General features: G+C 44.6%; 1 protein-coding gene across 2 annotated transcripts in view; it reads right to left on the minus strand.

Moving 5' to 3' along the window:
- LOC142200577 (poly(rC)-binding protein 3-like) overlaps nt 1-24,022 on the minus strand; it is a 411,290-nt gene that overhangs the window by 114,821 nt on the left and 272,447 nt on the right. For both annotated transcript variants that reach the window (XM_075271023.1, XM_075271022.1), the window contains 2 exons: nt 18,532-18,675; nt 16,431-16,472 (listed from right to left, as the gene is read on the minus strand). In XM_075271023.1, the coding sequence (XP_075127124.1) occupies nt 16,431-16,472; nt 18,532-18,675 (186 nt within the window). The remainder of the gene's footprint in view (nt 1-16,430; nt 16,473-18,531; nt 18,676-24,022) is intronic.

The following is a 24,022-nucleotide window of genomic DNA, read 5'->3' on the forward strand; positions in this document are numbered from 1 at the left end:
ACCAATCAGCGCTGGCTCTGCTGGAGGAGGCGGAGTCTAAGATCGCTCCACACCAGTCTCCATTCAGGTCCGACCTTAGACTCCGCCTCCTCCGGCAGAGCCAGCGCTGATTGGCCGAAGGCTGGCCAATGCATTCCTATGCGAATGCAGAGACTTAGCAGTGCTGAGTCAGTTTTGCTCAACTACACATCTGATGCACACTCGGCACTGCTACATCAGATGTAGCAATCTGATGTAGCAGAGCCGAGGGTGCACTAGAACCCCTGTGCAAACTCAGTTCACGCTAATAGAATGCATTGGCCAGCGCTGATTGGCCAATGTATTCTATTAGCCTGATGAAGTAGAGCTGAATGTGTGTGCTAAGCACACACATTCAGCACTGCTTCATCACGCCAATACAATGCATTAGCCAGTGCTGATTGGCCAGAGTACGGAATTCGGCCAATCAGCGCTGGCTCTGCTGGAGGAGGCGGAGTCTAAGGTCGGACCTGAATGGAGACTGGTGTGGAGCGATCTTAGACTCCGCCTCCTCCAGCAGAGCCAGCGCTGATTGGTCGAGTTCCGTACTCTGGCCAATGCATTCTATTAGCCCGATGAAGTAGAGCTGAATGTGTGTGCTTAGCACACACATTCAGCTCTACTTCATCAGGCTAATAGAATACATTGGCCAATCAGCGCTGGCCAATGCATTCTATTAGCTTGATGAAGCAGAGTGTGCACAAGGGTTCAAGCGCACCCTCGGCTCTGATGTAGCAGAGCTGAGGGTGCACAAGGGTTCAAGTGCACCCTCGGCTCTCCTACATCAGAGCCGAGGGTGCGCTTGAACCCTTGTGCAGCCTCAGCTCTGCTACATCAGAGCCGAGGGTGCGCTTGAACCCTTGTGCACACTCTGCTTCATCAAGCTAATAGAATGCATTGGCCAGCACTGATTGGCCAGAGTACGGAATTCGGCCAATCAGCGCTGGCCAATGCATTCTATTAGCCCGATGAAATAGAGCTGAATGTGTGTGCTAAGCACACACATTCAGCACTGCTTCATCACGCCAATACAATGCATTAGCCAGTGCTGATTGGCCAGAGTACGGAATTCGGCCAATCAGCGCTGGCTCTGCTGGAGGAGGCGGAGTCTAAGATCGCTCCACACCAGTCTCCATTCAGGTCCGACCTTAGACTCCGCCTCCTCCAGCAGAGCCAGCGCTGATTGGCCGAATTCCGTACTCTGGCCAATCAGCACTGGCTAATGCATTGTATTGGCGTGATGAAGCAGTGCTGAATGTGTGTGCTTAGCACACACATTCAGCTCTACTTCATCGGGCTAATAGAATGCATTGGCCAGCGCTGATTGGCCGAATTCCGTACTCTGGCCAATCAGCACTGGCTAATGCATTGTATTGGCTTGATGAAGCAGTGCTGAATGTGTGTGCTTAGCACACACATTCAGCTCTACTTCATCGGGCTAATAGAATGCATTGGCCAGCGCTGATTGGCCGAATTCCGTACTCTGGCCAATCAGCACTGGCTAATGCATTGTATTGGCTTGATGAAGCAGTGCTGAATGTGTGTGCTTAGCACACACATTCAGCTCTACTTCATCGGGCTAATAGAATGCATTGGCCAATCAGCGCTGGCCAATGCATTCTATTAGCGTGAACTGAGTTTGCACAGGGGTTCTAGTGCACCCTCGGCTCTGCTACATCAGATTGCTACATCTGATGTAGCAGTGCTGAGTGTGCATCAGATGTGTAGTTGAGCAAAACTGACTCAGCACTGCTAAGTCTGCATTCGCATAGGAATGCATTGGCCAGCCTTCGGCCAATCAGCGCTGGCTCTGCCGGAGGAGGCGGAGTCTAAGGTCGGACCTGAATGGAGACTGGTGTGGAGCTATCTTAGACTCCGCCTCCTCCAGCAGAGCCAGCGCTGATTGGCCGAATTCCGTACTCTGGCCAATCAGCACTGGCTAATGCATTGTATTGGCTTGATGAAGCAGTGCTGAATGTGTGTGCTTAGCACACACATTCAGCTCTACTTCATCGGGCTAATAGAAGGCATTGGCCAATCAGCGCTGGCCAATGCATTCTATTAGCGTGAACTGAGTTTGCACAGGGGTTCTAGTGCACCCTCGGCTCTGCTACATCAGATTGCTACATCTGATGTAGCAGTGCCGAGTGTGCATCAGATGTGTAGTTGAGCAAAACTGACTCAGCACTGCTAAGTCTGCATTCGCATAGGAATGCATTGGCCAGCCTTCGGCCAATCAGCGCTGGCTCTGCCGGAGGAGGCGGAGTCTAAGGTCGGACCTGAATGGAGACTGGTGTGGAGCTATCTTAGACTCCGCCTCCTCCAGCAGAGCCAGCGCTGATTGGCCGAATTCCGTACTCTGGCCAATCAGCACTGGCTAATGCATTGTATTGGCTTGATGAAGCAGTGCTGAATGTGTGTGCTTAGCACACACATTCAGCTCTACTTCATCGGGCTAATAGAATGCATTGGCCAATCAGCGCTGGCCAATGCATTCTATTAGCGTGAACTGAGTTTGCACAGGGGTTCTAGTGCACCCTCGGCTCTGCTACATCAGATTGCTACATCTGATGTAGCAGTGCCGAGTGTGCATCAGATGTGTAGTTGAGCAAAACTGACTCAGCACTGCTAAGTCTGCATTCGCATAGGAATGCATTGGCCAGCCTTCGGCCAATCAGCGCTGGCTCTGCCGGAGGAGGCGGAGTCTAAGGTCGGACCTGAATGGAGACTGGTGTGGAGCTATCTTAGACTCCGCCTCCTCCAGCAGAGCCAGCGCTGATTGGTCGAGTTCCGTACTCTGGCCAATCAGCACTGGCCAATGCATTTCTATGGGGAAAAGTTAGCTTGCGAAAATCGCAAACTGACAGGGATTTCCATGAAATAAAGTGACTTTTATGTCCCCAGACATGCTTCCCCTGCTGTCCCAGTGTCATTCCAGGGTGTTGGTATCATTTCCTGGGGTGTCATAGTGGACTTGGTGACCCTCCAGACACGAATTTGGGTTTCCCCCTTAACGAGTTTATGTTCCCCATAGACTATAATGGGGTTCGAAACCCATTCGAACACTCGAACAGTGAGCGGCTGTTCGAATCGAATTTCGAACCTCGAACATTTTAGTGTTCGCTCATCTCTAATCATGACAAATATAAATGTATGTGCTTGGATATTCTTCTTTAGCCCCATGCATACAGAATTCTGGATAGTGTTCCCATGGATAATTTTCCAAGAGAATTGTGAGGGATTCTTGATAGAGCTCTTGATTATGAACTTATTAGTAGAAAGGAGTGGCTATTTCTAAGACAAAAAAAAAACAGTAGTTCGACTTACTACTACCTAAAATACATAAAGGGGTTGATCCCCTGAAAGGTAGGCCCATAGTGTCATGGTTGTGGGAAGTGCAGCTGTTGCTGCATTCATCTTTGTTTTTAGGTTTCTTTTGCATCTGCCGTCTGAGGATTCCATCAAATATGGGTAAAACGCAGTTAGCTCAGCAGCTAATACAAAAGTGAGCCATAAATAAATAAATTCAAAACACTTTAGCTGAAATTCATTTTTATGATCGTCCTCATCGTAGCACTTGGCACTTTAGCATTGTTGTCACTGTTTATATCTAGTATTCTGAATTTATGCATGGCTCACTTTTGTATTTTTAGTGTCTACTCTCATTTTCACACACCATTTTATTATTTTTTAATCTCTTGCTTATCACTGTAAGACCCCAGAAGCCAACTTCAGCATCTTAATAAAACCCCTTGCAGATCACTGTGTGCTAGGTGAGTTTCCATTCATAGCACACTGACCATTCATTTCTGTCGGCCCACACACGACCGTGTATTACACGGATCAGTGTGGAGGCCAGACCACAAAACTGAGGAAAAGTCCTATTCTTTACAATTTTGTGGCCCTGCTTCTGCAGCCCCCATTTATTGAAGGGATGGGGCTGCAGAAGCATGGCAGGTGTGTGTCATCTGTGTGTCATCTGTGCCGATCAATGACGGCCATCAGGCCGCAGAAGCTCGTGTACAATTAGCCTTAAAGAGGCTTTGGATTATTTTTGTTAGGAGTATTTTGGTTCATTGCTTTCTATTTTTCTTACCTGGGGAGTTTTTGGCTGCGCGGTGTCTGGGGTGGCATCCTGGCGCTGCGGGGTTGTCCTGTCGTGGGTATTGATGCACACCTTCTGACTTGCACGCGCGCACTGCTGGTGGCAGCTTTATTTCCTGGTTGATTAGTCTGTCTTCCCATTTGCACCTGGGAGGAGTGGTCTCTACTCTGTATTTAAACCCATGCCTCCCATGGTTCTGTGCTGAGTGTCGCTTTTACAGAGCTAGGCCTTAGCAGGAGGAGTAGGTGGTTATCTGGGATAGAGGAAGTTCCGTGGTTGGTTTTTGGGAGGTTTGGGTGAACTAGTTGGTTTGTGTGTTTTCCCTTCTGTGTTCACCAATCCTACCTCTGTGTGTAATTGACTGTGTGAGTGAATTGCCTTATCCTTTGATTTCTACTCAGTTTCCCTGTGTTTGTTTCCTAGTGTAAGGTTCCTTCCCATATTGGTTTGGGGGAATCCTTTCCCACATTTTTCCTGTGTGCTGCTTGTGTTGTTAGTCAGCGCAAACCCTTGTCAGTCCCTGTCAGTAGCAGCTTCACTTGTTCGTTAGGGGTGACCCCCTTTTAGTCTCCAGTCCCTAGAGATCTTATAGGGCATTCCTTCTCCCACTTCCCTCTAGGCCTACGGTATCAGTGAGAGAGGAGCCGTCGGGGTCAGGCTTAGCCTGAGAACAGCCGACCTACACCCGTGAGGCAGGGACCGGGTTAGCTAGTGGGAGTAGTGCAGGGCGAGATTTCTTACTGCTATTCCTTAGCCCCGTTGCAGCTACCTGGACTGACATAACAGTACACTCAGCCGTAAAAAAAAAAAAAAAAAAAAAAAAAAAGGAAAGGTTCGTTTGCATTATGGCGGACCTGAAACAGTTGTACCAGGCGGTGCAGCAGATCTCCACTGAGATGGAGGGGATCAAGCTACGAATGGATGCCATCCAAGCTTCTGACGTATCTCAGTTACAGCAGTTGGCTCAACACACAGCCTCTCAGGTGGAGGGCATACAGAGGCAGGTGAGTAGCGCCCCTGTGGGTCGGCCTCTGGAGCCGAAAGTCAGCTTACCTGAACCCTTCCGAGGTAAGAGGTCAGATTTTTTCCGATTTCAAAAGGACTGTCTTTTGTATTTCCGGCTACGGCCGTTTTCCTCCGGTTCTGAGGTACAGAGAGTTGGGATTATTATTACTTTATTGAGAGATGATCCCCTCATCTGGGCACATTCGTTACCAGCCGACTCAGCTTGCTTACTAACTGTAGAGGCGTTTTTCTCCACAATGGGGTTACTGTATGACGACCCAGACAGGGTACGCACGGCTGAGTATAACCTACGACGTTTGGTGCAAGGGGATCACGCTATAGAGAAATATTGCACAGAGTTTCGTAGGTGGGCAGCAGAAGTACACTGGAATGACCCCGCTCTACTTAGTCAGTTTGAGACAGGACTCTCAGACCAGGTTAAAGACCATCTGGTTTCTCACCCTGTTCCGGGAGATCTAGATGAGGCCATGCAGCTGGCAATTAGAGTTGGACGGCGCCTCCGGGAGCATGGAGACAAGAGTCCTGGAGGGGTTAGCCCTCCTCAATTCTCTGTTTTTAGAGAGGACCCGGGGGACCAACCCATGCAGATTGGGGCCACTGTGCGAAGTGCTAGACCCAAGAGTGAAGGGTCCCGCACAGTACGCTGTTTTGTGTGTGGTGGGATGGGACATGTAGCAAGGGTATGCCCCTCCAGAGAATGGTTCGCCAAGGAGAGTAATAACCCCAGGTCTATTGAGGGTAAAGGGAGAAAACCTACTAAGGAGGGAGGTGTGCATATTTCCTGTACTCAGACTGCCGGGTTGACCCTTGATGGATGGGTAAATGGGCAGAAGTGCCGGATTTTGGTTGATTGTGGTTCGGCAGTCAACCTTATCGACTCAGAGTTTTGCGAGCAACTAAGGGTGAGTCCTTTGGTCTTGAAGTCTCAGATACCGGTGTGGGCTATTGATAAGACCCCTCTACAGCAATCTGTCATCTCCAAACAGGTGGAGGGTCTGGAGTTTATTGTGGGTGGCCACAGGGAAGAGATTAACTTGTTCTTATTGTCTAAGTTACCAGCACAAGTAGTGTTGGGGTGGCCCTGGCTGAAGCAGCATAACCCTATTATCAACTGGGAGACCGAGTCAGTAGTTTCTTGGGGGCAGTGGTGTAATGGTCGATGTCTGCCCATATCCGTTATGTCTTTGTCTATAGACAATTTGCCTCAAGAAATATGTGAGTTCAGGGAGGTCTTTGAGGAAAGGGCAGCCAAGACATTACCACCACATCGCACCTATGATTGCTCAATTAAATTTATACCAAATGCAGTATTACCCAAGACAAGGTTGTACAATCTCACTATTCCGGAGAGGGAGGCGCTCAAGGAGTATATTGAGGGGAGTCTGGAGGTGGGGCATATTCGCCCATCTAAGTCCCCAGTAGCAGTGGGGTTTTTCTTTGTAAAGAAGAAAGATGGAGGGTTGCGCCCTTGTTTGGATTTTAGAGAGATTAATAAAATCACGGTGCAGAATCCCTATCCCATCCCGTTGATCTCGGATCTATTCAGCCAGATTACGGGAGCTCGCTGGTTTAGTAAAATAGATTTACGTGGGGCGTATAACTTGCTGAGAATCAAGAAGGGGGATGAGTGGAAAACAGCGTTTAACACACCCCTAGGACACTTTGAAAGTCTGGTGATGCCTTTTGGTCTAACCAATGCGCCCGCGTTTTTTCAGAATTTTATTAATGATGTACTAAGTGCCGTCATAGGGAGGGGGGTTGTGGTCTATCTGGACGATATACTCATTTACACCCCGGATTTGGAGACTCATTGGGAGAGAGTGAGAGAGGTTTTAGATCTCCTGAGAGTTAACCAATTAAGTGCTAAGCTGGAGAAATGTGTGTTTGCGGTCAATAAATTATGTTTCCTTGGCTATATCCTATCGGACAAGGGGTTCGAGATGGACCTTGAGAAGGTCAGGGCAGTCTTGGAGTGGCTGCGACCTGAGAACCTAAAGGCGGTCCAACGGTTCTTGGGATTCTCCAACTATTATCGCCAGTTTATTAAGGGATTTTCTGAGGTTGTGAAACCCATCTCGGACTTGACTAAGAAGGGGGCTGACTGTGCTAAGTGGTCGCCAGAGGCGCTAGCCGCGTTTGAAGAATTGAAGAAGCGATTCTCGTCCGCTCCCATTTTGAGACAGCCGGATGAGAGGTTGGCCTTCCGAGTGGAGGTGGATGCCTCCTCGGTGGGGGTGGGAGCAGTACTTTCTCAGGAATTCGAGGAGGGTACGCATCCCTGTGCCTTCTTTTCTAAGAAATTCTCTGCCTCTGAACGGAATTATGACATCGGAGATAGGGAACTACTGGCATTAAAACTAGCGTTCGAACATTGGCGTCATTTCCTGGAGGGGGCCAGAAGGCCAGTCCAGGTATTTACTGATCACAAGAATTTGGTTTATCTTGGGTCGGCGAAGAGATTAAATGCACGGCAGGCCAGATGGGCTCTATTTTTTGCGCGGTTCCACTTTACCGTGACTTATGTGCCGGGTTCGAAGAATGTTAAGGCTGATGCTTTATCCCGGTATATGTCGACTGAGGAGGAACGAGAGGCGCCTGCCACTATTCTTGGGGATGGAGTGGTGGTAGCAGTATTGGGCGCGAAATTGGAGAAGGCCTTGATCGAAGCGCAACACGCTGCACCTTCCAAGATACCTAGAAACAAGCTGTTTGTCCCAACTACTCTCCGACAAAGTCTCCTGAGAGAGTGTCACGAGTCGGTTCTTGCTGGTCACCCGGGGGTTTCAGAGACCATGAGATTGGTGTCTAGGAATTTTTGGTGGCCAGGGTGGAGTAAGGATGTCTTGCAGTTTGTTCAAAATTGTTCGGTCTGTGCAAGAGCCAAGGCGTCGCATACCCGTCCCCACGGTCTTCTACATCCATTGGAACCTCCTAAGGCACCTTGGACTCATCTGTCTATGGATTTCATCACGGGCCTTCCGGTGTCTAAGGGTTTCACGGTCATTTGGGTAGTCGTTGACCGCTTCATGAAAATGTGCCATTTGATCCCGTTTTCCAGGCTGCCATGTGCTAAGACACTATCAGAGGCATTTATTAAAGAAATTGTAAGGTTGCATGGTCTTCCTGAGGAGATCGTTTCGGACAGGGGTCCGCAATTTGTGGCTAAATTCTGGCGGGCTTTTTGCAGCAGGTTGGGAGTTACACTGTCGTTTTCCTCCGGGTTTCACCCGGAGTCTAACGGGCAAACAGAGAGGAAGAATCAGGATGTGGAACAGTTTTTGAGGTGTTTTGTTCGAGAGAATCAGAATAATTGGGCTGACTTTCTCCCCCTGGCAGAATTTTCCCTAAACAACCATGATTCCAACGCCACAGGTACCACACCTTTTTTTTGCTCCGGTGGTAGACATCCTGTTTTCGGAGTATTTTCTTCCATTTCTTCCCCAGTTCCGGAGGAGGAGCTATTTTCTAAAAAGCTGCAAGGGGTATGGTCCCGTATCCGAGAGAATCTGGTGCGGGCGTCGCACCAGGCTAAGGTCCAGGTGGATAGGAAGAGAGGAGAGTTGCAGTTCTTCCCTGGTGAGATGGTTTGGTTGTCCACCAAGAATATCAGGTTGAAGGTTCCTAGCAAGAAGCTGGGTCCCAGGTTTGTGGGTCCTTTTAAGATCATCAAGATGGTAAATGAAGTGGCGGCGCAGCTGCAACTACCTAAAAGGTGGAAGATAAACTGGGTGTTCCATGTCTCCTTGTTAAAGAAGGCCAAGAAGGGAATGTCTCCAGTTAAGGTTCCACCAGTTTCTGAGTCCGGGGAGTATGAGATATCCCGAGTTCTGGATAGCAAATATGTTCGGGGGAAGCTACGGTATCTGGTGGCATGGAAGGGATACGGTCCTGAGGATAATTCTTGGGTTCTGGAGTCAGATATGTCAGCCCCCAGACTCGTGGAGAAATTCCACAAGGAGTTCCCGAAGAAGGATGCTCCTAGAGAATCCGGAGTCTTCTCCTTGAGGGGAGGATCCTGTTAGGAGTATTTTGGTTCATTGCTTTCTATTTTTCTTACCTGGGGAGTTTTTGGCTGCGCGGTGTCTGGGGTGGCATCCTGGCGCTGCGGGGTTGTCCTGTCGTGGGTATTGATGCACACCTTCTGACTTGCACGCGCGCACTGCTGGTGGCAGCTTTATTTCCTGGTTGATTAGTCTGTCCTCCCATTTGCACCTGGGAGGAGTGGTCTCTACTCTGTATTTAAACCCATGCCTCCCATGGTTCTGTGCTGAGTGTCGCTTTTACAGAGCTAGGCCTTAGCAGGAGGAGTAGGTGGTTATCTGGGATAGAGGAAGTTCCGTGGTTGGTTTTTGGGAGGTTTGGGTGAACTAGTTGGTTTGTGTGTTTTCCCTTCTGTGTTCACCAATCCTACCTCTGTGTGTAATTGACTGTGTGAGTGAATTGCCTTATCCTTTGATTTCTACTCAGTTTCCCTGTGTTTGTTTCCTAGTGTAAGGTTCCTTCCCATATTGGTTTGGGGGAATCCTTTCCCACATTTTTCCTGTGTGCTGCTTGTGTTGTTAGTCAGCGCACACCCTTGTCAGTCCCTGTCAGTAGCAGCTTCACTTGTTCGTTAGGGGTGACCCCCTTTTAGTCTCCAGTCCCTAGAGATCTTATAGGGCATTCCTTCTCCCACTTCCCTCTAGGCCTACGGTATCAGTGAGAGAGGAGCCGTCGGGGTCAGGCTTAGCCTGAGAACAGCCGACCTACACCCGTGAGGCAGGGACCGGGTTAGCTAGTGGGAGTAGTGCAGGGCGAGATTTCTTACTGCTATTCCTTAGCCCTGTTGTAGCTACCTGGACTGACATAACAATTTTATCTACATATCCTCAGTAAGGCTTTATGCACACGACTAAGGAGCAAAATGGAAAAACATCCATTTACATGGTTGTCTTGCACCCAATGGGTACCAGTTTTCACACATTCCTCATACATCCTTGAAAACAGTTGAAACTAGGACATGACCTTATTTTTTGACGGTCTATGTTAGCAGACCATCAAAATAGCAATCATGAGTATAATCCCTAGTCAGGCTGGGTTCACACCATCGCTGGCACTCCGTTCGGAGATTCGGTTCCCCTTTTCACTTGAAAATGTGTAGAGAAAAATGCGGCTTGCTATACATTTTTCTTCGTTTTCGGATAGAAACATGGCAGACCCTATTATAGTCATTTTCCACTGGTAACCGCTTTCTTAAGTGGATTAGGTTTCTGTTTGGGGGTCCCCTAACGGAAACCTGAAAGCAGCTTTGATGAAGAGATGTAATATCTCAAAACGCATTAGCAGCATTTTTTAAGGGGGTTTTTCCTAACATGTTTTTTGTCACTTGGAAGATGCATTTTGAAATTGAAAAGTAAAAGTTAAATTTTATGAATTTGGAGTGTTGCCGGATTCCTTCAATTTTTTGCTCCTAGATGAAGAGACTCTCAACAGCTGCCGGAACATCGCCAAAGTGTGGACTGGAGAGGGGGTGGAATGACAGGTCCCACTACCAAACCTACCTGCCATTCCTAAAATTCCAGCCCAGTAACCAGAACTTTGAAATAACACTCAGCAGACAGAATTATCTGCTGATAAACATTCTTTCTGGAGTTTTCTCATCTCACCGACCTTAGTAGTCTGGGTGAGACGTACACCCCCTCCATTACCTGACCAGCCATCAGCTTACAATATATATATATATATATATGTATATATATATATATATATATATATATATATATATATATATATATTGCATAGAGTGAGACCTGTGCAGCTATACTTACTCACTATGGGTTAGTTCACCCGGAGTTTTTTGGAGACGGATTTTGTGGCGGTATCCGATCAAATATTCGATGCATTTAACCCCTTGGTGTTCGACCGCTTACACGCATACCTATGGTGGGGAGGTATTTGATCGAATACTACTCGCTCCTCTCTACCACAGACCAATGGGATGGGAAAAAAAGAATGGAGACTTGCTCTATTTTGGGCTGTTTTGTGGGTCACTATTCTTGTCTAAATCTAGTTTAAATCTCATCCATTTTGCTGCTATTGCACATAACAGTGGACTAACTGCTGGCTAATCTGCTGTGAATATATGCCCTGTTAACATAGCCTTAGTGCTCATTCACACAACAGGACAATGTACTCAGCCATGTAAGTTTTCACGAACAGACATACATATGTGAACAGCCCAATACATGTCAGCTTCTATTTTTTTCTCAAATTTGTCACACAGGATTTTAAAACAACAGTTATGTGGATAGATCCATATAGGTCTATGAGGCTGTGTGCAGGCCATTAACCCAACAGCTAGTAAGTGGCCAAAGAACCCTGTCTTGTGAATGAGCACTAAGTCTAAAAATCCATTGGCTTTCTTTTTTAAGATGTTGTTGTTTCAAATGTACTCTTTAGCAGACATACTAAGTCTAGTTTCACATCTATGTTGGAATCTACGTGGGAGTGTCTACCACAGATTCCATCTATAATTGACGGAGAGAAATGTCTTGTGCAGAGCACTTTTCTCTCCACCGTTTCAGTATAAAACCAGTGGAAACCTTTCAGACCCCATTATAGTATGTTGGGTGCGTGGGTAACCACATTTTTGCAGATGGGATAAAAAATTGGTTACCCGATTCTGTCTTTCGGATCCCCATGAAGACCTGAACGACAGAGAGAGACGAACACTAGTGTGAAATAGCGTCAGTCTCTTGAAATCACAGCATTCATGACATTCAAGGAAATGCTTTTCTACCAGCATATCCCTTTTGTTCTAAATGTTATAGATATGGTCAATGTATACCACTCCTAATATAATGGTAGTATTAACCAGGCATGGTATAGTAGTATTATTCAGTCAGTGTATGATATGGGGGTATTATTTAGTCAATGTATAGTGGCATTATCCAGTCACTGTATGGTGATATTGTTTAGTTACTGTATGGTGGTATTATTCAGTCATTGTATGATATGGTGATATTTAGTCACAGTTTAGTGGTATTATGCAGTTGGTGTGTGGTAATTTTAGTAAGACTGTCTATGGTCGTGTTATTCAATCAGTGTTTTTTTTAGTTGTGGTGTTGTGGTATTATTAAGTACTACCCAATTATCATGGTATAGTGGTATTATCTAGTTATTCTGATAGCTGTGTTTTGATACTGTATGGTGGTGTTTAGAGATGAGCAAACGGCGTTCAATCGAATTGATATTCGATCGAATATCAGGCTGTTCGAGGTGTTCGATTCCAATTGAACACCAGGTGGGAAACTCACTAAAAATACGATTTCCCTCCCACCTTCCCTGGTGTGTTTTATGCACCAATAAGTGCAGGGGAGGTGGGACAGGAACTACGAAAATGTAGGCAGTGAAAAAAAATCGGAAAAAGGAATTGGCGGCCGGAAACAGATAACCTCCAATTTAGACGAATGGTGGATTTACCATTCGACTAATTTGGGACTGTGAACTATATGAATGTGAGACAGGGACAGATCTACAGGCAGTAGTACTAACACGCTCAGCTTGGCTATTCCTTAGTATTACTAACACGCTCAGCTGAGCTATTACACTAAGGAATAGCCGAGCTGAGTGTGTTAGTAGTACTTAGGAATAGCCAAGCTGAGCGTGTAGGAGATGTAGGAGAGCTGGCAGATATGCAGCAGACTAACACGCTCAGCTGGGCTATTACACTAAGGAATAGCCGAGCTGTGCGTGTTAATAGTACTAAGGAATAGCCAAGCTGAGCTAGTCGTGTTAAGTACAGGAGGAGTAGCTGGAGGGATGGTTGGGTGTAGCGCAGAGCTCTAGGCAGGCTAACCGCATGGCCAGCTCTGCTATATCTCACTATTGAAATGCATTGACCAGCGTTGACTGGCCAGTCTACATGCATTCGGCCAATCAACGCTGGTTCTGCCGGAGGAGGCGGAGTCTAAAATCGGACCAGAATGGAAACTGCTATGGTTCGATTTTAGACTCCGCCTCCTTATGAAGAACCAGCATTGATTGGCCAAATCCTGTAGACTGGTCAATGCATTCCTATGCGAAAAATTCAGCTTCGGCATATCGCAAGCTGACAGGAGATCCCAACATAATAAAGGTACTTGATGCTCCCAGACATGCTTCCCCTGCTGTCCCAGTTGCTTTCCAGGGTGTTGGCATCATTTCCTGGGGTGTGATAGTGGACTTGGTGAACTTCCTGAGTCGAATGGTAGGATCCCTTGTAGTGAAGCATTTCCTCCTATAAACTATAATGGGGTTCGATATTCGATTGAATAGTCGAATATTGAGCGGCTATTCGAAACGAATATCTTCACTCATCTCTAGTGGTGTTATGCAGCCACTGTATGGTTGTTTTATGCAGACCCTGTATGTTTCTGTATATTATGTGCCCAGGCTGAAGTAAACACATGCAGATTACTGCTATGTAGTCACTGCAGTAGCCCCGCACATTTTAATGTTGCCCCCTGCAATGGCCCCTCAGCTAATTTCCCCCCAGCCAGTACTTGCCTCATTGCTTCTGGCAGTTCACCTGCTGCAGGGTTAGAGAGCAGGATGTGCTGTGGAGCGGAGAGATAACTATATACAATAAGGTTGGCCCAAGCTTGTAGGCTGTAGATTTGTGGCCTACAAGCTTGGGAAGCTTTAGAACCAAGCTGGGGGTTCTTATCTCCCTGGTTCTGCTGATCCGGCTGGATTACAGCCTGAGGGCTGCATTTTGAGACCACTGTCCTAAACTGACTAACTGTAACTGAAAAATATAACTGTTTTTGGTATAATAATTATTTGGGGTCCCACTTTCAAGCTTGCCCAGGGCCTCATTTAGTCTAAAACTGGCCCTGCCCAGCCTAACAAGCTGCTAAAAGGCTACACCGGAAACAGACATTAACAGTCTGGTATTTTGAGCAATTGGATTTGGTTTGCTGACACTAGATATTTACAAGTGTGGGTTTTTGCTTAATACTTCAAAGCAGTTATAATCCAGCAATATTTTATATGATTTTCTAGTGTTTTATCTGTTTGAGTAAATATCTATAATACTGGGAAGTGTGTACATGGTTGAATGTTAACGACATATATATCCCTGCAGAGCCACTATATATATATATATATATATATATATATATATATATATATGTATATATATATATATATATATATATATATATATATATATATATATATATGACACTACTGTGGTGTGAGACATATAAAGTTTATATATATATATATATATATATATATATACAGTCCTATGAAAAAGTTTGGGCACCCCTATTAATCTTAATAATTTTTAGTTCTAAATATTTTGGTGTTTGCAACAGCCATTTCAGTTTGATATATCTAATAACTGATGGACACAGTAATATTTCAGGATTGAAATGAGGTTTATTGTACTAACAGAAAATGCGCAATATGCATTAAACCAAAATTTGACCGGTGCAAAAATATGGGCACCTCAACAGAAAAGTGACATTAATATTTAGTACATCCTCCTTTTGCAAAGATAACAGCCTCTAGTAGCTTCCTGTAGCTTTTAATTAGTTCCTGGATCCTGGATGAAGGTATTTTGGACCATTTCTTTCTACAAAACAATTCAAGTTCAGTTAAGTTTGATGGTCGCCGAACATGGACAGCCCGCTCTCAAATGATCTGAAAACAAAGATTATTCAACATAGTTGTTCAGGGGAAGGATACAAAACGTTGTCTCAGAGATTTAACCTGTCAGTTTCCACTGTGAGGAACATAGTAAGGAAATGGAAGACCACAGGGACAGTTCTTGTTAAGCCCAGAAGTGGCAGGCCAAGAAAAATATCAGAAAGGCAGAGAAGAAGAATGGTGAGAACAGTCAAGGACAATCCACAGACCACCTCCAAAGAGCTGCAGCATCATCTTGCTGCAGATGGTGTCACTGTGCATCGGTCAACTATACAGCGCACTTTGCACAAATAGAAGCTGTATGGGAGAGTGATGAGAAAGAAGCCGTTTCTGCACGTACGCCACAAATAGAGTTGCCTGAGGTATGAAAAAGCACATTTGGACAAGGCAGCTTCATTTTGGAAACAAAAATTGAGTTGTTTGGTTATAAAAAAAAGGCATTATGCATGGCGTCCAAAAAGAAACAGCATTCCAAGAAAAACACATGCTACCCACTGTAAAATTTGGTGGAGGTTCCATCATGCTTTGGGGCTGTGTGGCCAATGCCGGCATCGGGAATCTTGTTAAAGTTGAGAGTCGCATGGATTCCACTCAGTATCAGCAGATTCTTGAGAATAATGTTCAAGAATCAGTGACGAAGTTGAAGTTACGCCGGGGATGGATATTTCAGCAAGACAATGATCCAAAACACCGCTCCAAATCCTCAGGCATTCATGCAGAGGAACAATTACAATGTTCTGGAATGGCCATCCCAGTCCCCAGACCTGAATATCATTGAACATCTGTGGGATGATTTGAAGCGGGCTGTCCATGCTCGGCGACCATCTAACTTAACTGAACTTGAATTGTTTGTCCAAAATACCTTTATCCAGGATCCAGGAACTGATTAAAAGCTACAGGAAGCGACTAGAGGCTGTTATCTTTGCAAAAGGAGGATGTACTAAATATTAATGTCACTTTTCTGTTGAGGTGCCCATACTTTTGCACCGGTCAAATTTTGGTTTAATGCATATTGCGCATTTTCTGTTAGTACAATAAACCTCATTTCAATCCTGAAATATTACTGTGTCCATCAGTTATTAGATATATCAAACTGAAATGGCTGTTGCAAACACCAAAATATTTAGAACTAAAAATGATTAAGATTAATAGGGGTGCCCAAACTTTTTCATAGGACTGTATATAGTTAAGTTTTAAATCACTCCTTTCGGTGACTTCAGTACTTAAATGCAGTTGAAATAAATTGTGAGTTTGACTTACAGAGATGTGAAAGTAACAGCAGTCAAGGGACTGCATGCGGTTATAGCTGTACCTAGGTGTGTTAACACCCTATAAGTATTACAACAAATAGAAATTTCATATTTATTGTTATATTAACAAATAGATTATACAACTGTGCTCAGTGAAAGTTAAATGCATGCAAAACAAAATATGATAGAAATAGATATTTTAATTTGTATCTGGGCCAACATACTTTACCAATTTTAGGCAATTCACCTGGTTATTATTTTTTATCTAAGGTTTTAAATGTAAAATATTTCCTACCAAAAGGCCCAGTACAAATCAATAGTTTAGGTCTCATACTATTGACATGCGCTGAACTCACGTCTGGATGTGGAATAGCATACTGCCCTTGAATTGCAAATGCCTAGAAAAGGACAAGCAAATAAAATGTTACATTTGAAGACATTTGCCACAACTGTAGATGTAGTGCTACAATATTTTTTTTTTTTTATAAATTATACCGAAAATATGTGACTGCGTCAAAATGACATTCATATATGTCTAACACTGTCTCCACATATATTCACATTAAAATTGATGTTACTTCATTACATTCAGTACTTCCAGATAGATAGCCAGAATGACCTGCCAGAATGTCCTGCCTGCTGTTTAAGTAGGCCACCGCATTTTAATGAGTAATGTGGCTTATAAAGCAAAGTACATTGTATAGCAATTAAACATCCATTTGAATGGGACTGAGCTGCAAACATGCCATTCTACTGATGAGTGTGATGTCACTGGCCTGTGAACTGGAAGCAGCTCTCTTGCAAGCACTCCGTTCACTTTGATTAGCTGAAAACACTTTTGTTTTAATAATTTTAAAGTTGCTTATGGGATATGCATGTTCATTACATGTTTAATACGTTCTGTAAATAGTAAACCTACTGACCATAACATGGCATACTGAACCCTCAATTAAAAACTATAATGAAGGCTCCAACAACCATGCAAGCAACTAGCAGAGAGGTAACTTGAAGTTCCTGGAACCCAGTGCAAAATCTGTAATCAGGCCCTACCTAGCTTGTGCTATTTAGAATAGTGGTATATTTTATATGTCTGAAGGACTTTGGGGGCCCCTCAGGGTCCAAGGCTTGGTAGGTACCTCTGCACCCCTTTTAGTTATACCCCTGGTTCTCAACAATTGCCAAATCTACTTGGAATCATGGAATGTGTAGAAATATAGAAAATGTGTCAGTATCCTGTACGGTCAGATTTGTAGTTCATGAAATATGGATAAAAGAGAATAGGACATTCAATTTGTAAATTAAATTGCAACAGAATTAAGATTGAGGTAAACAACGTGCAGAGTAGATTCCCAACCACTAATGGCCTGGAGAAGTGGCAATTGTAATTGTAATGCTAAAGCATGGTTTCATGTGGCATCAGGTAAATATGGCCTTTTTAAAGGGGTTGTCCCATCTCAAGGATTCTATCTATACTGGTAGCTTATGTAAATTGAAACTTTTTCCTAAATATATTGCTTTAGAAATTCTCCTTTGTTTGCCTGGTATGTGAATTTATTCCTCCCATTGTTTATACAGCGTTGCTATAACCATGAACCTATAGGACAAGTGACCTCACTCACTCACTGCTCTTGCCAGCTTCAGGTAATTGCAGTTTGCTGATACAGCCTGGTTGGTTACCTCTCTATGTAAACACTGAGTCCGTTCTGTAAAGGAATCTGCATATTATCTGACCTGCAGAAGTGTTTGTCCCATTCAGCAGGAGGGAGGAAGAGGGAGAGAAATACAGGAAGTGAGAAGCAGACACTGGCTGAAAGACTGAGATGGGAGAACCCCTTTAAGTCATATTTTTTTATATAATGTCCTTTTTCAATGATATATTAATGATTTTAGTATAGAGACTTGCAAGACATGGAGAACCTTGGTGCTGGTTTGTGAACTTTATTTTGGCCAAAACATTAATTAAAACTTTTATGGTTATTGATATTTTTTGCAAGATGCAGCCAGGCCCCATTTTGCTAGTTTGGAAGGCGTTGGTGATAGTGAGGTGCACAAATGGAGGTGCTGGAAAGCCCACCTAAGCTAATAGTGTGAGCGTCTAACTGGCTATTTTTTTTTTTTTTGGTGCTGTGCACCTCACACTATCATATGACTAGTACCTTATGCAAGCTTTATCTGTATGCATTTGAAATGCTCTGAAATGCTTGTGTCAGTTGTTGTTTCATCAGTATTATGCATTGTCATTGTCTTCATCATATATTAAATGGGCCTGCTTGCATCCTGCAGAGAACCATAGTTTCAACTGACATAACATAAATATGGCCTTTTTTTCAGTGATATGGCCTTATGATGTCCTTATTCAGTGACAATGTGAAATGACAAAGCAGTTGGAGTAAATTAATCTTTAGTTGCACAATGCATACAGTCTTATACTATACCAGAAAGAAAGAGTAAACTAACAGGTGTTGGCTGAGGTTGGGCCAGGACGGTTTGATTTCCAGCTGAGGCCAAAATGGTATCCGCTCTTACCTGGCCTCCCGCAAAAATAATAGGTCCAGAGGCAGACTTTGGACGATAAGGAATAGTGGCACCCTTTGGTGGTGACTGAAAAATTAGAAAAAAAATAGAAACAAGTTATTTAGTGCAAACAAAATAATTGCAAATAAGTACAGAAAAGACTAATACAATGTTGGCCAAAAGTATTGGCACCCCTGCAATTCTGTCAGATAATACTAATTGTCTTCCATAAAATTATTGCAAACACAAATTCTTTGGTATTATAATCTTCATTTAATTTGTCTTCAATGGAAAACCACAAAAACAATTGTCAAAAAGCCAAATTGGATATAATTCCACAGCAAACATAAAAAGGGGGTGGACAAAAGTATTGGCACTGTTTGAAAAATCATGTGATGCTTCTCTAATTTGTGTTATTAACAGCACCTGTTACTTACCTGAGGCACCTAACAGGTGGTGGCAATAACTAAATCACACTTGCAGCCAGTTGAAATGGATTAAAGTTGACTCAACCTCTGTCCTGTGTCCTTGTGTATACCACATTGAGCATGGAGAAAAGAAAGAAGACCAAAGAACTGTCTGAGGACTTGAGAAGCAAAATTGTGAGGAAGCATGAGCAATCTCAAGGCTACAAGTCCATCTCCAAAGAACTGAATGTTCCTTGTCTACCGTGCGCAGTGTCATCAAGAAGTTTAAAGCCCATGGCACTGTGGCTAACCTCCCTAAGATGTGGACGGAAAGGAAAAATTGACAAGAGATTTCAACAAAAGATTGTGCGGATGGTGGATAAAGAACCTCGACTAACATCCAAACAAGTTTAAGCTGCCCTGCAGTCCGAGGGTACAGCAGTGTCAACCCGTACTATCCGTCGGCGTCTGAATTAAAAGGGACTGTATAGTAGGATACCCAGAAAGACGCCACTTCTTAGCCAGAGACATAAAAAAGCCAGGCTGCAGTTTGCCAAAACTTACCTGAGAAAGCCAAAAACGTTTTGGAAGAATGTTCTCTGGTCAGATGAGACAAAAGTAGAGCTTTTTGGGAAAAGGCATCAACATAGAGTTTACAGGAAAAAAAAAAAAGAGGCCTTCAAAGAAAAGAACACAGTCCACGGTCCCTACAGTCAAACATGGCGGAGGTTCCCTGATGTTTTGGGGTTGCTTTGCTACCTCTGGCACTGGACTGCTTGACCGTGTGCATGGCATTATGAAGTCTGAAGACTACCAACAAATTTTGCGGCATAATGTAGGGCCCAGTGTGAGAAAGCTGGGTCTCCCTCAGAGGTCATGGGTCTTCCAGCAGGACAATGACCCAAAACACACTTCAAAAAGAACTAGAAAATGGTTTGAGAGAAAGCAATGGAGACTTCTAAAGTGGCCAGCAATGAGTCCAGACCTGAATCCCATAGAACACCTGTGGAGAGATCTCAAAATGGCAGTTTGGAGAAGGCACCCTTCAAATCTCAGGGACCTGGAGCAGTTTGCCAAAGAAGAATGGTCTAAAATTCCAGCAGAGCGTTGTAAGAAACTCATTGATGGTTACTGGAAGCGGTTGTTCGCAGTTATTTTGTCTAAAGGTTGTGCTACCAAGTATTAGGCTGAGGGTGCCAATACTTTTGTCCGGCCCATTTTTTTAGTTTTGTGTAAAATGATTAATGATTTGACTTTTTTTTCATTCTCTTTTGTGTTTTTTCATTGCAAGCAAAATAAATGAAGATATTAATACCAAAGAGCTTGTGCTTGCAATCATTTTCTGGAAGAAAATGAGTATTATAAGACAGAATTGCAGGGGTGCCAATACTTTTGGCCAACACTGAATCATAGCTATGATTAAGGGGGCAACCCCGAAACGCGTAAGCGACCCTTTTAACCACTATGTGTGTTTTCCTACCTATTTTTGTATGCTGTCGATTTTAACTTTAATGGAATAAAGTATTGGAATTTTATTACCGGCTCCTGGAGTGATTGCGGATCATCTCTTCACTACAATCTCTTTACTATTATTATAGACCCCTGAGTTTAATGATTGGAGGACCCAGGGGAGCCTCTGGGGGCCCCCCGGCACTTGCCTGTCACAATTTCAGCTCATCGGCGTCCGTCCGCCGATGAGCTGAAATACATACGCTATGCAGGAGCTGTGAGATCAGCTCCTGCTTTAAAGCTCCGGCCCCGGCTTGCGTGTGTAGGCGCGATGACGTCATCACATCACGCCTACACACGCAAGCCGGTCCGGAGCTAAGCAGGAGCTGATCTCACAGCTCCTGCATCGCGTATGTGATTGGAGGGAGAGCGGAGAGAGGAGCGTCGGGGGAACGAGGGAAGGTGAGTGATGTAAGTGTTTGTTTTGTATTACATATTAAGGTGAAACATAATGAAGGGGGCCCATGAAACTGGGGGGCAAATGAAGGGGAGGGGGGGGAACGGCATGACACTGGAGAAGATGAAGGGGGTGGGGAGAGAACGGCATGAAACTGGGGACAGAGATGGAGGGGGCCCAAAGAAACTGGGGGGCAAATGAAGGGGAGGGGGGAACAGCATGACACTGGGGCAGATGGAGGGGCGGAGAACAGCATGACACTGGGGCAGATGGAGGGGGGGAGAACAGCATGACACTGGGGACAGAGATGGAGGGGGCCCAGTGAAACTGAGGGGGCAAATGAAGGGGGGGTGGGGAGAGAACGGCATGAAACTGGGGACAGAGATGGAGGGGGCCCAATGAAACTGAAGGGGCAAATGAAGGGGAGGGGGGGAATGGCATGACACTGGGGCAGAGACGGGGGACATTAAACTGTGGGCAGATGAAGGGGGAGAACATGATGAAACTGGGGACAGAGATGGAGGGGAGACATGAAACTAGGGGCAGAGGAAGGGTGTATATGAAACTGGGGGAGAGATGGAGGGGGGCATATAATTTACGGGTGACTGTAGGAGGATTATACTGTGTGGGAGCACATAATAAATGAATGAGAATGGGTGGAATCAACATAAAAGAGGGCGGAGCTAAATTTGCCACGGCGCGCAGAGCGCGCCGCACATTTTGCCCCTCTTTCTACTCTTTAAAAGATTGGGAGGTATGGCATTGGTGACGCCACACTCCTGCATGACGTCACTCACTTCATCTGCAACGCACAGTGTCTCGACTCCCCCACCTCCTTTACAAGAGGGCCCACTGAGGCTCTGTCGCCCAAGGGCCCATAAAAACCTGGAGCCGGCCCTGACTAGCATATATGCTTAATACAATTGCGACAACCGTAGGATTAGGTATAATTCACAACCTAAACAATTGGAATATAATTAAGAATGGTCCAGAGTTAGCTGAGATATTTCAGTTGTCATCCAATTGTCACTTTTAGGAGGAATGTTATGTTAAAATATACATTGATTTGCAGCAGGTATGTTAACTGGGAGATATAATTGGTTAGAAAGGTACATTCCCAGAGGGAATTATACCTGCAGTCACTGTGATATTTACTCTCACAATTTAAAATCTAAGAACCTATTTATAGGGGGGACACATTGGGTGATTTATGTAAATTTTTACCGATACCAGTATTATAATATTGGAAAACAATATAGAGTTCATGTCATTTTAGGGAACACATTAAATTCATTGACTTAGGTCATGACTCCCGTCACTTTATCCAACATATAAAAGAGTAAAGCATGGTTATGCAGCAGTGTTCTAATAAACAGCTATAGGCAAAGGCTGCAGCCAAAAAACGCTGCGGAAAAGACTGCAGCATTTTTCACAGAAAGACTTTCTGCCCTTATATACCTGTATGGAAAATGGTAGCGTTTCCTTAGGTATAATTGACATGCTGCGACTTTCAAAAATACAATTGTATCTCCTGTGTCAACAATGCTCAAACAGTTGTACAAAAGGGAGAGTTTATTGGGCCTTTTTCTGGTCTACTATTTGATTAGCCATTTTCTATGAGTAATGATGAACTTATATAAAAATATACCCCTTTTTAGCTAAGGCTCCCCATTGCGGAAACAAGTTTTTTTTGTTGCAGGTTTTGCTGCATTTTTTGAGCCAAGGTCAGGAGAAACTTCTCCAAGATACAGTGAAATCTCTCCAAGGATAAGGCCCCACTGGGTAGAAATGCAACAAAAAAACGCAGCGTAAAAAAACGCAGAGAAAATGTTACGTTTTCTATCGCGGAAAAAAATGCACATGTACATCCATTTTTCATTGCGTTTTTCAGTTTTGTGCTGAGGAAATGCATATGAGTTTTCTGTTGGGTTTTTCATCGCGTTTTTGCTCGAGTTTCTCATGTGCAATAAAGGTAATTGAAAGGCTATGTTGAAAATCCTAAAGAATTATGGTCCTCTGCTATTTAGGCTGGGGCCCCACGGGCTGGAAACGCTGCGAGAAAAATCGCGGCGTTTTACAGTACTTGTAAAGTGGATGGGATTTATGCGCAACTATAATTCCGCAACTATAATTGACATGCTGCGTTTTTAAAAAACGCAAACATTTTTGAAAAACGTAGCTTTTCCGCAGTGTTTTTTTTCTGCAGTGTCGGGCTAGGATTAGACAAAATTGCATTCACTATGCTGGTAATGCCCAAAAACGCTGCGTTTCCGCCCTGTGGGGCCTTAGCCCAAATGTATTCTTTGAAAAGATCATTGTCTTACTAAGACCACATTTTTTTGTGACAGATTTTCTGTTGTTCATATTAATCTTCATTTTTGAATGGTTATGTTAAAAAAGATTCAATGATTATGGTAAAATTAATGATTGTCTATTGCATGCTGTCTCTGGCAACATGTATGAGAATCTTAGTAGTGACAGTCCTGGGAGCTTTCAATAGTCTTAAAGCTGTCATAGCAATGTGTCACCACCCTGTTGTGGCATTGGAGGTATTGTCGCGTTTTCACGACAGGAAGGTTCATTTCCATTGTGACAACCAGTCGGTGGTCACGCTGCTCCGTTGGTGCTGCGTTGGTGCTGCGTTGGTTAGAGTTAAACGCGTGGGTGGTGGCGGTGCATGTTCCTGGTGTCTCTAATGTCATTGCCGACTCTCTTTCTCATTTTCAGTGGGAGCGTTTTCGGCAGGAGGTGCCAGGGGCAGACGTCGTGGAACTCCCTTGTCCGGAGCACCTGTGAGAAGTAGTCTCGCCATAGCTAGTGAGTTGACCATTGCAGAAGGTACCAGGGTGGCTTATAAGGCCGCCTGGCATGAGTTTGAGCAGGTATGGGGGGAGTTAGGGGGGGTTGATTCGGATGAGGTACGGTGCATGGAGATTTTGTTCTTGGTATAGCGGGTCTCTCTGTCTGGTTGGTCGGTTTCGCATTTGTTCCAGCTCATAGAGATTTGGCTTTTGGTTTCCGTTTGAGGGGGTGGACTGATGTGTCTAAAGACTTTCTAGTGGTGCAGGCGCTTCAGGGTTTCAGGAGGGGGCGGCCCAGGCCGGACGGTCGCCGTTTGGTC

The sequence above is a fragment of the Leptodactylus fuscus genome, chromosome 4, assembly GCF_031893055.1.
Source record: "Leptodactylus fuscus isolate aLepFus1 chromosome 4, aLepFus1.hap2, whole genome shotgun sequence".
NCBI lineage: Eukaryota > Metazoa > Chordata > Amphibia > Anura > Leptodactylidae > Leptodactylus > Leptodactylus fuscus.